The sequence below is a fragment of the Dissoconium aciculare genome, assembly GCF_010015565.1.
Source record: "Dissoconium aciculare CBS 342.82 unplaced genomic scaffold K489scaffold_8, whole genome shotgun sequence".
Classification (NCBI taxonomy): Eukaryota; Fungi; Ascomycota; class Dothideomycetes; order Mycosphaerellales; family Dissoconiaceae; genus Dissoconium; species Dissoconium aciculare.
The window spans coordinates 685,983-698,815 of NW_022984958.1; the positions used below are offsets into that span (position 1 = coordinate 685,983).

The 12,833-nt window shown below is 52.3% G+C and overlaps 6 protein-coding genes across 6 annotated transcripts; 2 read left to right on the forward strand and 4 right to left on the reverse strand.

Annotated features, from left to right (window-relative positions):
* Window positions 1–1,022: 1,022 nt before the first annotated feature.
* On the reverse strand, window positions 1,023–3,098 carry K489DRAFT_381600 (aldehyde dehydrogenase). Its single transcript, XM_033605165.1, has 4 exons — window positions 2,760–3,098; window positions 2,249–2,701; window positions 1,651–2,187; window positions 1,023–1,586 (listed from the first exon to the last, which is right to left on the reverse strand). The coding sequence occupies exons 1-4, from the start codon at window positions 2,822–2,824 to the stop codon at window positions 1,145–1,147; spliced, it is 1,497 nt and encodes a 498-aa protein (XP_033458642.1). The 5' UTR covers window positions 2,825–3,098; the 3' UTR covers window positions 1,023–1,144.
* A 1,478-nt stretch (window positions 3,099–4,576) lies between these two features.
* K489DRAFT_321426 (uncharacterized protein) lies at window positions 4,577–6,161 on the reverse strand (the record flags this gene model as incomplete). Its single annotated transcript, XM_033601548.1, has 4 exons — window positions 4,577–4,856; window positions 4,917–4,987; window positions 5,041–5,202; window positions 5,898–6,161. The coding sequence occupies 4 exons, from the start codon at window positions 6,159–6,161 to the stop codon at window positions 4,577–4,579; spliced, it is 777 nt and encodes a 258-aa protein (XP_033458643.1).
* A 1,336-nt stretch (window positions 6,162–7,497) lies between these two features.
* On the reverse strand, window positions 7,498–8,202 carry K489DRAFT_322054 (HSP20-like chaperone; the record flags this gene model as incomplete). Its single annotated transcript, XM_033601591.1, has 2 exons — window positions 7,498–7,794; window positions 7,873–8,202. Coding segments are annotated over 2 exons (627 nt in total), but the record flags the coding sequence as incomplete, so codon positions are not given.
* An 877-nt stretch (window positions 8,203–9,079) lies between these two features.
* K489DRAFT_252111 (Snf7-domain-containing protein) lies at window positions 9,080–10,126 on the forward strand. The gene is made up of 3 exons (XM_033599966.1): window positions 9,080–9,119; window positions 9,200–9,344; window positions 9,413–10,126. Exons 2-3 carry the CDS (start codon window positions 9,297–9,299, stop codon window positions 10,055–10,057), a joined length of 693 nt encoding a protein of 230 aa, XP_033458645.1. The 5' UTR covers window positions 9,080–9,119; window positions 9,200–9,296; the 3' UTR covers window positions 10,058–10,126.
* A 68-nt stretch (window positions 10,127–10,194) lies between these two features.
* On the reverse strand, window positions 10,195–10,992 carry K489DRAFT_306162 (uncharacterized protein; the record flags this gene model as incomplete). The annotated part of the gene is made up of 2 exons (XM_033600560.1): window positions 10,195–10,631; window positions 10,680–10,992. Coding segments are annotated over 2 exons (750 nt in total), but the record flags the coding sequence as incomplete, so codon positions are not given.
* A 450-nt stretch (window positions 10,993–11,442) lies between these two features.
* Window positions 11,443–12,696, forward strand: K489DRAFT_389489 (uncharacterized protein; the record flags this gene model as incomplete). Its single annotated transcript, XM_033606514.1, has 3 exons — window positions 11,443–11,636; window positions 11,690–12,221; window positions 12,310–12,696. The coding sequence occupies 3 exons, from the start codon at window positions 11,443–11,445 to the stop codon at window positions 12,694–12,696; spliced, it is 1,113 nt and encodes a 370-aa protein (XP_033458647.1).
* Between the last annotated feature and the right edge of the window lie 137 nt (window positions 12,697–12,833).

Sequence of the window (12,833 nt, forward strand, 5' to 3'; positions counted from 1 at the left end):
TGACGATCGCCCTGCCGAGGAGTGGTCAACGCAACGGGGAAATGTGGAACTGCGGAGCCGAAACGAGAGAAAGCCACGATACGGGCATCACCGGTGAGCAAAACTACGAGGTAGCAAAGCCGTCGACAGTTCCAATCTGTTGGGTTCGTTTATCTCCCTCTTGGAAAACTGGGCAAAGCAAACCCCTATCACGCACCTGAGTGTCGGGACATGGAGCCTCGTAAATACTGGCCATGCACATTCGGCCCTCGCGGGTTCTAGCGCACACTATTTTACAAAAGGTCTGTTTCAGAAGTGGAAGAAGCCATGCATGCTTGAGATTTCTGTCGAAAAGCCCTCACTCGCCGTCACATGAAGTATTTGGGAGTGAGAAGGACACTGCTCAGGCGAAGGGAGGCAACAACTGTACATCCCTATCTACAACACGGTGACATTGCATGTGCATGTATACGCCATGCCGCGGCTGTCATCGTCCCTCCGAATCAAACGGGGCGTCCATGTGACGATATCGAAAGCATGCATATGAAGCTCGCGGTCTGTAACGGGTGATGAATGCGGAGAAAACCGGTCGACGTGCAAGCTGTGTATACTGTACATTTTTGAGACATGCGCTGCATAACATTGTTCGACTCGTAAATGCTGCAGTGGGGCGGCGGACGTCTACAATCATGTGGACGATACTCTCCATCGCTTGTTCATCCAAGCAAAGTGCTCCGGTGCTTGATGACTTGGGACGTATGAAACCTGGAGAGTCTGGTCATTTAGAGCGTCTTAGGGTCGTGTGTTAGGGTTGTCGTTGGGCTTGTCGTTTTTCGACGATGCTCCTTCGTGATTGACGTGTCACGTAGGCTGTTCAATCGACTTCAGTCGCTTGACCATCAGTTTGTCGGAATGTGATTAGAGCGAAGTCTTATGATACAAAACTGCATTGGGATCGAAATCGCCAATGTCCACGAGATCCTGGCTTCGCATGGATTCACTATGCATGGATTCATTTGTTGGCGAAATACGAGACGTAGGGATTCACCGATGTCATTTTGAGATGTTCATACAGTACATACGAGATTCGTTACACAGTCTGTCGCCTTTTCTCATGATTTCATGTCGCCTTTCCGTTTCCTTCACCTAGGCCCAAGCAACCGGCTTAACCGAACAGAGCATCGCCGAGACGAATGCTGACGGTCTTGGTCTGAGTGTAGTTGGCCAATGCATCCTCACCCAACTCGCGACCGATTCCGCTCTCCTTGTAACCTCCGAAAGGCAGCTGGTGGTGGATGGTATTGTAGGTGTTGACCCAGACGGTACCGGCCTTGAGTGCGTTCGAGACCTCGATGGCAGTGTTGAGGTTCTTGGTGTGGATGGCGGCGGCCAAACCGTAGGTGGTGCCGTTTCCAGCCTTGATGACCTCCTCCTTGGTGGAGAACTTGCTGATGGTGACGACAGGGCCGAAGATCTCCTCTTGCACGATCTTCATGTCCTCGGTCACGTTGGAGAAGATGGTAGGCTCAATGAAGTAACCCTTGTCGCCTTTGCGCTTGCCTCCGGTCTCGATGGTGGCACCGCCCTCCTTACCCTGCTTGATGTACCTGTAGTGAGAATGATTGTTAGCACCGTTACAAGCGGGAAAAATTACAGGCATGTAGCACTTACTCCATGATACGGTCGAACTGGACCTGTGACACTTGCGGGCCCTGGAAGGTGTCCTTGGCGAATGGGTCACCAACGACGTTCGCTGCAGCACGCGCCTTGAACTTCTCCAAGAACTTGTCATAGATAGTGTCTTGGACGTAAATACGCGAACCAGCACAGCAGCACTGGCCGTGATTGAAGAAGATACCGAAGTTGACCCATGAGATGGCATTGTCGAGGTCAGCGTCCTCGAACACGATGTTCGGGCTCTTGCCGCCCAGTTCAAGGGTAACCTTCTTCAAGTTCGAGCTTGCAGCCGCCTTGAGAATGGTGCGACCGACGACGGTGGATCCAGTAAAAGCGACCTTGTCAACGTCCATGTGCGAAGCAATGGCTGCTCCCGCAATCTTTCCGAAGCCCGATATGATGTTGATGACACCAGGAGGGAAGCCAGCCTCCTTGATCAAGGTAGCCGCCACGAGAGCGCTAAGGGGCGTCTGCTCCGCGGTCTTCATGACAACAGTGTTACCAGCGGCAATAGCTGGTCCGATCTTCCATCTACGCATGAATTGTTAGCGTCCTATACTCAATTTGCGCCGCGAAACATCGCCCAACGTACGACCACATGAGGATTGGAAAATTCCATGGAATGATCTGTCCACAGACACCAATGGGCTCCTTCTTGACGTAGTTGAAGGTGTCGTGTGAGGTGTCGACGACTCGGCCCTCGATCTTGTCCGCCCAGCCACCGTAGTATCGGAGACAGGCCGCAGCAGCGCCAACATCACCCTTGGCCATTGTGACGGCCTTGCCGTTATCTAATGACTCAACCGAAGCGAGGAGATCGATGTTTTGCTCGAAGAGAGCGGCCAGCTTGTTGAGCAGCTTGCCTCGCTTCTCCGGGGTCTCCTTGCGCCATGGTCCCTCGAATGCCTTTCGCGCGGCGGCGACGGCGATGTCCACGTCTTTCTCACCGGCCTCGTGGACGGAGCAGATGACCTCTTCGGTGGATGGGTTGATGACCTCGAAGGTCTTGCCTTCGACACCCTTGACGAACTCGTTGTCGATGAACCTGCAGGATTATAAGCGATGGCACCACGGAATCGCACAGATTGAAGTTGAGAACGTACAGGCCGGTAGGCTGGGTGTATTTGCCCGAGTGCGGGGTCTCGAGTTGGATTGAAAGGTCCGACATGGTGTTTGTGACTTTTCAGATGACAAGACGTGATGGGTAAGACAATCCTAACAGCCCTGGAGAATTATAGTAGCTTGCTGTAATAAACAAAGAGCAAGCCAAAGAGAGATGGAAAAGAGAATGTGGTAGCGGAGGGAACGGAGATGTGGAAGATAGTTTGAAACCTATATGTATGTGAGCATGAGCGCACCGTGATGGCGAGGCGTCTCGATACCACCTGGGCAACCTTGGAATTCACCTGGAGCTTTGCGGATAGTAGAGCTTTGTGCGACTGTGCAGTAGGACAATAAGGAGCAGGGAAAAATGGGGTGTCGCCAACAGGCATTGGACGGTTCGCATTCGCCACCTACACTCTACACGCATGTGGTAATAGTAGCGCATACGCACGCAGGGTTCGTCACTATTCACTTCTGTGTATACACTCTCATGCGATGAACCACTCTCCCGCTTTTGTGCAGGTAAAATTCGCTCCCGACGATGGAGAATGAATCGTTAGAGAGGCCTTCGTCCAGCATCCTCTCGCCCCGTCGAAACCAGAGGAAGCAAGTCCAATGGACGGAGGAAGTGGACCCAGTCCGCGAGTCACACGAACAAGCTACCTACTACTCCAGTGGTTCCCCCGAGCGCCTCAAGCGTGGTGTATTGACCACCTGAAGTGAAGTAGTGGTTGGGAGCTTACCAATGGCCAGCCGCAATACGTCCGGTGCGGGGAGGGAGGCCAATGTGATGTTAAAATGGACGAAGGGAAATTTACAGTGTACAGACAGCAGCAATTCACCTGGCCATATGAAAACTTGGGCAGTCGCGATTGCCGATTTTGACTTTACAGTGACGAGTCGTCATGTGGGGCAACGGAAGCGCAATGCACCACAGTCCGGGTCACTCCTCTTCTGATTCTCTGCGGATATCGAAAGGGTTGAGACGATTCATCTTACGCTCACGATTGGTAGGATCTTGCCGCCTCGTCCTACTCGTCGTTGCTCTCAGAACATAGAAACCCGGGTGCTCGAGAATGATGTTGTTGATCGCGGTCCACGGAGAGAAAACAATGACGTTGCCCAAGAATGACGCGCTTCTACATAAAAATGCGGGGCATTCGAACCAGGCGGCATGATGTCGATTTCAGCCGATCTTTCGCCGCGCGCGCCTTGCTTCTCGGACAAGGCAGCCCTAGAGAATTGGGGTTCCAAGGGTACCTAACACTACACAATTGGAATAGGCGCCAATGTCTTTCTACTGTATTCTATACGGTATTCGGTACCTCCTTGTAGAGCCTTCACGCTTGCATGTTGGACGTGAGCTTGCAAGTGGCCAATCTTCCATTTCTCCGGCGATCAAATCCTTTCCCTCCTAGAGAATGACCAGTCGCTCGACTGGGGCCGAGACTTCTACACGCTCCATCGGCGATGGGTTCAAGAAGACTGCAGAGGTAGCTAGCTTATCGGATGCGAATGACCCAAAAGCGTGCGGGATTGCTAGCTCGGTGCATCGCCAGTATGCGTGAACGCTTACTCTCACGTGTCTTGCAATCCTGGACGTGATCCTCACAGTAAACAACAACGAGGGAATGTCACCAACCGGAATCAATGCAGTATCCGTGCCATGGTCCGTAATCAATACAATTTGAAGTGACATAATCAATACAATCTCGAGGTAACACAAGCCATTCAACGCCGGTTGCTACCACTCCCTTCGCCCTTGAGCCATTCTTCTGCCCAGCCAGCCATTTCAATCCAAATCTCCTCCTGGCGTTTAGAGAACCTCATCGACCATGGCAGTGTCTGCGGCAGCGGCAGGAGCAGCGGCCGGCTGTGCAGCGGCGCTGGCAGCACCATTGGTTGGACCGCCGAAGTAATCGGCCATTTCAGCGTCGAGCTCATCAACGGTCTTGGCCTTTGGACGCCCGGCACGACCGGACTTCTTGCCTCCCTTGCCTTCGGTCTTGCCAGCGACCTTGCCCTTGGCAGCGCCTGGCTTGCCGGCTGCGGCTGCAGGCTTGGTCTTCTCCTTGACGGCAGCACCCTTCGGTTTGCTTTAATGTACATGTCAGATCATTCGTACGCTTCGTTCAGATGGCTTTGCTTGTACTTACGAGATGCGATCCGATAGAGTCTTGACGGGAACTTGTGTGAGGAGGTCGGCAGAGCTTGTCAAAACCTCGACCTACGAGAACAGTTAGTCTCACCCATGTGATGAACGGTAGCGTGATTGCATACCCTCAATGTGCGGTTGTCGACGCGAACGCCGTCCAACTCCAGGGCTCGCGCCGCCGAGCTGGGGTTAGAGAAAATGATTGTGGCTGAGCCGCGGCTACGTCCATTGGGTCCGTAGTTGACAAGGACGGACTTCACAGGTCCCACAGCTGTGCCGAAATAATCCTGAAACCAGAGCATTAGTTTACTGCTGAATGTTTGTGATCTGACGGCATGCGGCGGCAATGCCATACGCGTCCACAATGCGCGCCAAAAAGCCCCAGCAGTCGAGCTTCATCGATGAGTCCGGATCAGATTCGGCAGAGGAGCAATTCAGAAAGCAAGCAGTTCCGCAGCAAGCGGTGGAATTTTCTCAAGAACATCGGGTGACCGACGTTCTCAACGACAATGGACGCCCCAAGATCATGGTTTGTCAAGTTCGCCGACGATTATTTGCAGAGCACAACCACATTCTGCAAAGACTTCTGCGGTCGTTGCATGACCGAACGATGGACCGTACTTGCAATGGTCACCATACTGTGACTGAGCCTCACCCAATGCTCGCCGCTTTACTGCTTGCTTTCCGGACTGTAACAGAACTGCTTTCACGCCGGCCACCTTTGATTCTGTCACAAGCTTGCCAGGCATGTGAACAGGCAATAAGGATTTATGCACGTGGCGGAGATTGAACTGGTCTGAGCCATTATAGCATTGTATGCACTCGAGGGAGCTGCATGTGCTAGGCGAACAGACGGGACATTGCATGTCCATTCGAGAGGCAAAAGCCTGAAGAATCCTTCGATCGCGTGGCGCGCAAATTGTAGAGTCGAAAATGATCGCCATGGAGGCGTGTATCCGGGATCGATCCGGTCTCAACATACCTTGAGCATCGCATCGCTGACATCTTCGGGCAGGCCTGATACCTGAATCTTGCTCTCACCACCACGCTTGGCTGGTGCAGCTACGACCTTCGTCGGCTTACCGGCCTTGGCTTTTTGAATACCGTTAGAGGGGCCTTTGCCGATAGCGACTGTGGCCTTCGCGGTGCGCGCAGGGACTGCACGTCGTGGCTTGTTGTTCCGAGCTGGCTTGCGGTCCTTGGCAATGGATTCCAGAGTGCGGTCGAGGTTTCCTACGGCGGCCATGGCGACTGGTTTTGTGGTGTTGAGTGGTAGTTCGGAGAGGTTGTTGTAGTTGTGTTGGTGGGAAAGTCCAGATGCTAGCAAAAGTTTGGACGAAGTTTCAAAAGAGACAAAGTGACAGCAGAGAGCTGATGAGTCGTGGAAGAGATGCGTGCTAGACGGAGGGCGGAAAATCGTTTGCTGTTGCGCGGCGATGCTGCGTCGACTGAACGATTGGGAGCAAGAAGCAAAGGAGATGCGTCAGTGTTGTCGCGTGTGAAGTCGCGTGATAAGGCAAGTATTGAATGACCGATGTGTGGTCAGGATGGCAGAAGAAAGATTTTGAGAGAACCTTGCAACGTTAAGCAAGATGTGAGCGCTGATCTGAGATGATGTAAAGCTCACGATTGATGATTGTTGATGGCGAGGGCGATGATGAGGCCGCTGATGGTTGCGGAAGGTCAGATAGAGATCGAAGAAGGCAGAAGGCAGAAGGCAGAAGGAGAAGCGGGCGCGACGTGTACTTCTTTCAATTGCGACGCGAGCGAAAGCTGAGCCACCAGAACTAGGGGAGGCACGGGTAATATCCGGGGCTAAGCTCACTTCGGGCTAGCTTGACAAACGGCACAAGGAAGAAACAGCCGCGTGTTGACCTTGCACAGTACTACCTAGGTGTTCTTACAGTATTGTCACGAATCCGTGTTCTTTGGCCTTAATTGCATGATGCCTAGGTACTAGTCAACTCATCAAAACAGGATGTTTGCGCAGTAGCCGAGCAAGAATATTGATTTCGTGCTAGCAACGAGCTGTCGACTTGCATGTTACGATGGGTTGCTTGTGACGGATACTTTGAGCGATCACCAAACGCAATGTGACCCATGGGGTGCGAGATATCAACATTACGTGCATGCTAATTTCTGATGACCCATCAATACGTGTGAGCTCATTCCATGTCCATCTGTCGACCGACGTGGCTCAACATAAAACGGTTTGTCAGACGGCAAAGACAAGGCATGTGGATCAATGTGTAGGTTCCAAGATATCCGATCGCCAAGTTTGTATTAGATACAAATTGGATCATAGGAACACTAGATTTCTACCCTATGAGTTCCGCCTGAGTCGAAGCCTATGGCTGCACGGATTGCTTGCTAGTCGTGTGTCTTGTAATACATTTGTTTTAATATCTTCGAGCGGTGGAGGTCCCTCTATGCACCAGCCTGATAGACACAAGCTATAAAAGTCGTGGCGCGTGAATATCTGCTCGAGTTGGAGCGGCATTGATCGTTACATCGTGAAATCCAGTTTTTCGTCTGCCATCTGCGACTCAAGGGACCGAGCTGAGCTAGGCCTGAGAACAGATTTACTCAATCTCCTCAATCTTTCCGCCCTCCTTCTTGGGTGCGGCTGCGTCTTTGGCCTCACCAAGCTCAGGCATGTCCTCGTCCTCATCTTCTTCCTCCTCCTCCTCGCCAAGGTCGTCCTCGCCGAAGCCGCCCATGCCGCCCATGCCGCCCATACCACCAGCACCGCCAAGTTTGCTGAAGTCAATGCCACCGAAACCGCCATCGCTACCCATGCCGGCGCCAGGCATGCCACCCATTTTGCTCATGTAGTCGTCGTCCTCGGCAATCGTATCCTGTTCGTCCTCATCCACCCACTTTGAACAACCTCGCCGTTAGTAATTGTATGACGAACATTGCAAAGTTCCACCGCTGGGCCGAGCGAGACTACTCACCTTGTCAAAGTCTGTCTTGAGGTAGTGCACTCTCTTGCTGTCCTTGAGCAGCCGAGGCCAGTACTCTTCCTTCAGCTCTTTCTTCTGTAAGACAAGCTCCACAGCTCGCGCCGAGTGGTTGACCTTTGATGCTGATGGGTCGATCTCGGCGTAGAATTCAAGCTTGACGTGGTAATCGGCCTTCTTGGACTCGCTGTGACCGGTGAAGTCTAAGCTGGTCGGCTGAATGTCCAGCTTGATCTTCTTTGGGTCGACATCGGGTACATTGATTGAGAGAAAGACGTGGTTCTTCTCTGCCTCGGTCGTGCTCGAGCGCTGCGCCCAAGTCACTGTAATTCGCCATTTGCGTCAGTCTTTTGTGAAGCGAATGGGTATAGATTTTTCAATTTACCTTCTGGAAACAAGGTCTTGGCATGCGCTTTTGCGTCGGTTGTGTCGGTCGGTTGTACAGACATGGTTGCGAATGTGTATCGAAATCAGGCTTTGAAGGAGAAAGAATTACCGAAAACGTGAATGATGTTTTCAATATGTATTATCAGGGTAGAGGGCGTCGTGAATGGCACTGTGGAAGGTATCCGAACGTGGTGGAAAGTTAGGCAAAAGCTCGTGGCAGTGCGTAAGCCGCCTCCGGCTGCAGCTTCGTGTCTGTGCCACCTGCACTGTTGTTAACTTTCAATGCTCGAACACACCTAATAACACGAGTTCCATGAGTCCGATTGTCGCACGCCAGATTACTGCTGTCGCCATGATTGATATGATCTGTTATGCGATACGGTTATAAACCGCCTTCAGGCCACTCGTGGCAACAGACAATTTTCAACAAGGAGTCAATTTCACCTGCGCAGCCGCCGTCTTGCCCCACATGTAGTACAAATTATCACGATTGCTGGAACAACGGCGACCCCGACTTTTCGTTCCGGAAGCTTTTAGGTACGATGCAAGCGCCTGTGTCGACTTTGCTTTGTACCGATTACTTCATTCAACGTTCGCAGCTTCACTAGATACCTAGAGATGTAACCCTGGTGAGGCTGCTCAAGTGATTCATATCGAGTTTTTCCGTGAATTGACAAGCAAACTCCGTTTTGAACAGCCAAAATTCCGGGCACTTTGAGCTGGGCAAGCCGTGGGAATTGACTACGTCGACGTCACTCCAGCAGCTGTTATCGGATCAGTGCAAGCGTGAATTCCCCGCGCTAGAATCAGGCCGTCTGCCGCATCCCATCCGCCAAGACCAAGCACGCGTTCAGGTCCGGACCTCAACCTGATCGCTCTCACTGCCGATCACATGGTCATGAACTGATTGTTTGAATCGCGCATCCTATTGTAGAGCTGCGACTTGCGATCGCGGTGTCGTATCTGGCGTAAACACGATCTTGCGCTATCAAGTCATGCTCTCATAACGGCAACGGCCGATCAGCACCAACATGGACAATGTTCGGCGATTCTTCTATGGGCCCACGCCCGAGGAGCAGGTACGTCCTTGTTGAGTGCTCGCACTGAGCGCCAATCACTCAGAATACTGATGGTGTCGGCATCGTAGAAGCGCAAATGTAGCGCGCTCCTGCGTGCGAATACTCGCAAACTTGACCGTGACATCATGAACCTCAAAACCCTCGAATCCCAAACTCGGACTCGAATCATACAGGCATCAAAACGTGCCCAACGCAACCCCTCTCAGGCGAAACAGGCTGCGCAGGAGACGCGCATTTTCGCAAAGGAGATGGTGCGCATGAGGAAACAGACCCAACGGCTCACGACCAGCAAGGCCACATTGGCGAGTGTTGGCATGCAGGTCAACGAAGCATTCGCGATGCGAAAAATTGAAGGCAGCATTAGGACGAGCGTGGGAATAATGAAGGATGTCAACACCCTTGTGCGCCTTCCGGAGCTTACCGGTACCATGCGGGAACTGTCGCAGGAGCTGGTCAAAGCGGGCATCATTGAAGAAATGGTCAGTGATTCCATGCCCAATCAGGACGAACTTGAGGATGAGGAGGAGGAGGCCGAGGCCGAAGTGGATAAGATTTTGGGCGAGATCTTAACTGAGAAGGTCTCGGCACCGGGAGCACAACTACCGGCCGGGCCATCTGCCCCGATAGACTCGCAGGAGGCGGAAGAGGAGGATCTAGACTCGGAGGAGATGCTCGCGCAGATGCGTGGGAGACTCCAGGCACTCAAGAGTTGATTTTCTCGTCGTCAGGACCATTTTGTGCAAGCTCACGCCTATGAATTCTTCTCAATTGTAATCGTCGAATGAAGCGCATGCGCGCGCACAGATTGGACTATCATCATGATGCAGAAGCATATCTTGGCTGCCCAAGCTTATTTCCTGCCTGGACTCTGATTGAAGTTCATACTGTACCCGCCGCTGCTGGGGTCTTTCGTAAATTGAAAGTTCTCGGTGCTCAAGCCAAAAGGCTTCAGAATGCTGTTACCGAGGCCCTTTAACTTCCCCATCATCTCGGCCATTTCTTCTTCACGTGCCGTATTCAACCGGGGGGCCAAGTTCCTGAGCGCGTCTGCGGCAGTTCTCCTATCCGTCGCCGTCAGCACCGCAGCCATTGCCGGGTTCAGCAGTGTCGTATAATCTTCCTCCGCACCCTGCAATGCCGCCCAGCCCCCCAACTCGGTACGTGCCTTTGCCCTCCGCATCAGCAGTTTGATCTGTAGTCGCCGAACTTCATCTATCGTGTGACCGGACTTTTGAAGGTTTTCGATCCGAGCAGCAAGATCGTCATCGACCTCTTCAACGGTGCCCTCTTCATCAGGAGTCGCTGGCGGTTGGCCTGCGTGCGCTGCGGAGCCACTCTGCGCTCTCGGCTTCTTCGTCCGTGGAAGAGGCTCAAGCCGTTCGAGACAGTCTATACCCTTCTCTGCGCTGGCTACAGCTTCCTTCCATTCTGAGAGCTTCAGATGGCAAGCTGCGACATTGGATCGCAGGACAGCAAGTTCATAGTCTAGGTAGTTCGGACATGATGATAATGCCCGGTCGTAGTTCTGAACAGCGTTCTCGTAGGAGCCCTTTCCAAATAGGTTGTTGCCGGTCGTCTTGTGAGTGTTTGATTCCGCGAGCAGTGCGGCTTCTTCTTCGGGCGAGTAGCGCTCAATCTCAGGTTTCTCCCCTCCAGATTTTGATCCAGACTTGACAGATTCTTTGCGAGATGGCTTGTCCTCTAATGGTTTATCGCCAGGCAAATGCTCAGGCGCTGGCTGCTTTGATGTGGAAGGCGGCGATGGCTCATCATCATGAAACGATTTGAATGACTCGTCGTCAGATTCTGCTTCGAGTTTGACCATATTCCCTTGCTTCGATTGTGACCAGCTACTGTTATTTTGACCGATTTCCAACCAAGTATATCGATCAATCAACTTGGGCTCGATTGAATCATATTGTAGCTAAGAACAATGAAATACTAACGCAACTGATGAGATCGACACAATTCTTGACAAGCGGGCAAGGATTATGACGACTTTGAAGCCTGAGGCCAGCATAATTGTCGATCCTCCATTTAATCGCAACATTTCACAGAACATCATCCCTCCAACAACTTTGGTTCATGCATGTTAGTCATGACTGACCCAGATCGTCCGGATAATGTGCCTGTGGGTAATGGGCGGTTCACCACCCAAGCGCATGCCGTCGAGGATCGCCTCAAGGCAGATACCGTTGGACTTGTCCAACTGTCAGACTTTCGCAAACGTCGCGCCGAGGCTTTCGAGGCCGCACAAGACACCAGTAGCGGTGGATCAACACCTCACGCAGGGTATGTTAGATCGGCTGATGCCTCGAAAAGTGGTGCTGATGGCAAAAGTACAGCGGAACAGGGCCCAAAGCAGTTTTTAAGAAGAAGAAGAAGGGCGTGAAGGCCGGTGGGCTGTCGTTTGGCGATGACGAAGAGAATGACGATGTAGCAGCCCCCAGCATTCCGCGAGCTCGACCAAAGACGCAGAAAGCCGAGGCAGGAGAGTCGGACGATTCCATTCCTGCTGTACCAGTGAAGCGAGCCTTCAAGCCAAACGCTGCTGTTGCGCTCCTACCAAAAGCGCAGACCAAATCTGCACTGTTGCGAGAGGCGCATTTGAAGGATGCGCTGAGAAAAGAATATACGCAGCTTCAAGAAGCAGTCAAGGCGACAGAATTCTTAATTCCCTTTGTGTTCTACAGTGGGAAGAATATTCCTGGCGGCGTTTGCAGGGTGAAGAAGGGCGATTTTGTCTGGCTTTTCCTAGAGCGCGCACGTAAAGTCGGCGCAGGTTTGACCGGACTAGGCGAGCATACACGCAAAGATTGGGCGCGCATCAGTGTCGATGACCTGATGGTCGTCAAAGGCGATGTCATCATTCCACATGTAAGTTTGAAACGTGTGCATTCAACTCTTCGCCTCATGAGCGCAACATGCCCCAAACTCGAAAATATGCTCATCGTGATCATTACAGCATTACGACTTCCACTTCTTCATCGTCGATCGTAAGATCGGATACAATGGACCTTTGTTTCCATACTCCGCAGAGCCCACATCAGCGACTCCAAAACACCTCTTGCCGGATAGCTCCGCTTCCTTGTCGGCCGCACAACAGCAAGCTGGACTGTTGACGGCAGCACAGCGTGCCGAACAGGCGGCTGCAGTTCCCGTAGTAGATGACTCTGAGCTCGAAGGATTTAACGACGATCCAGGATCGACAAAGGTCGTGGATCGACGATGGTATGAGCGAAACAAGCACGTCTTCCCAGCCAGCACGTGGGAAGAATATGACCCCACCAAGGACTATTCGACTGCCATAAGAAAGGACGCCTTAGGAAATGCAATGTTCTTTTCTCGTTAAGAATGCTCACGCGTCCAGGATAACGTGAAACCCGCAGGAAACGCAATGAAATGCCGATCATCCACGGCGCGGTTTGATTATCGCAGCGGCTGCCACGAATGCGACGAAGTCACCACTTCGCACCTGTAATTGGGAAA

Excerpts from the sequence above, each read along its gene's own strand:
- K489DRAFT_381600 (XM_033605165.1), bottom strand. The coding sequence starts at position 2,824 with ATGTCGGACCTTTCAATCCAACTCGAGACCCCGCACTCGGGCAAATAC. Across the intron at positions 2,188-2,248 it reads TTTCCAATCCTCATGTGGTC|ATGGAAGATCGGACCAGCTA; the intron begins GTACGTTGGGCG and ends ATTCATGCGTAG. Across the intron at positions 1,587-1,650 it reads CAGTTCGACCGTATCATGGA|GTACATCAAGCAGGGTAAGG; the intron begins GTAAGTGCTACA and ends TTCTCACTACAG.
- K489DRAFT_252111 (XM_033599966.1), top strand. The coding sequence starts at position 9,297 with ATGGACAATGTTCGGCGATTCTTCTATGGGCCCACGCCCGAGGAGCAG. Across the intron at positions 9,345-9,412 it reads GGCCCACGCCCGAGGAGCAG|AAGCGCAAATGTAGCGCGCT; the intron begins GTACGTCCTTGT and ends TCGGCATCGTAG.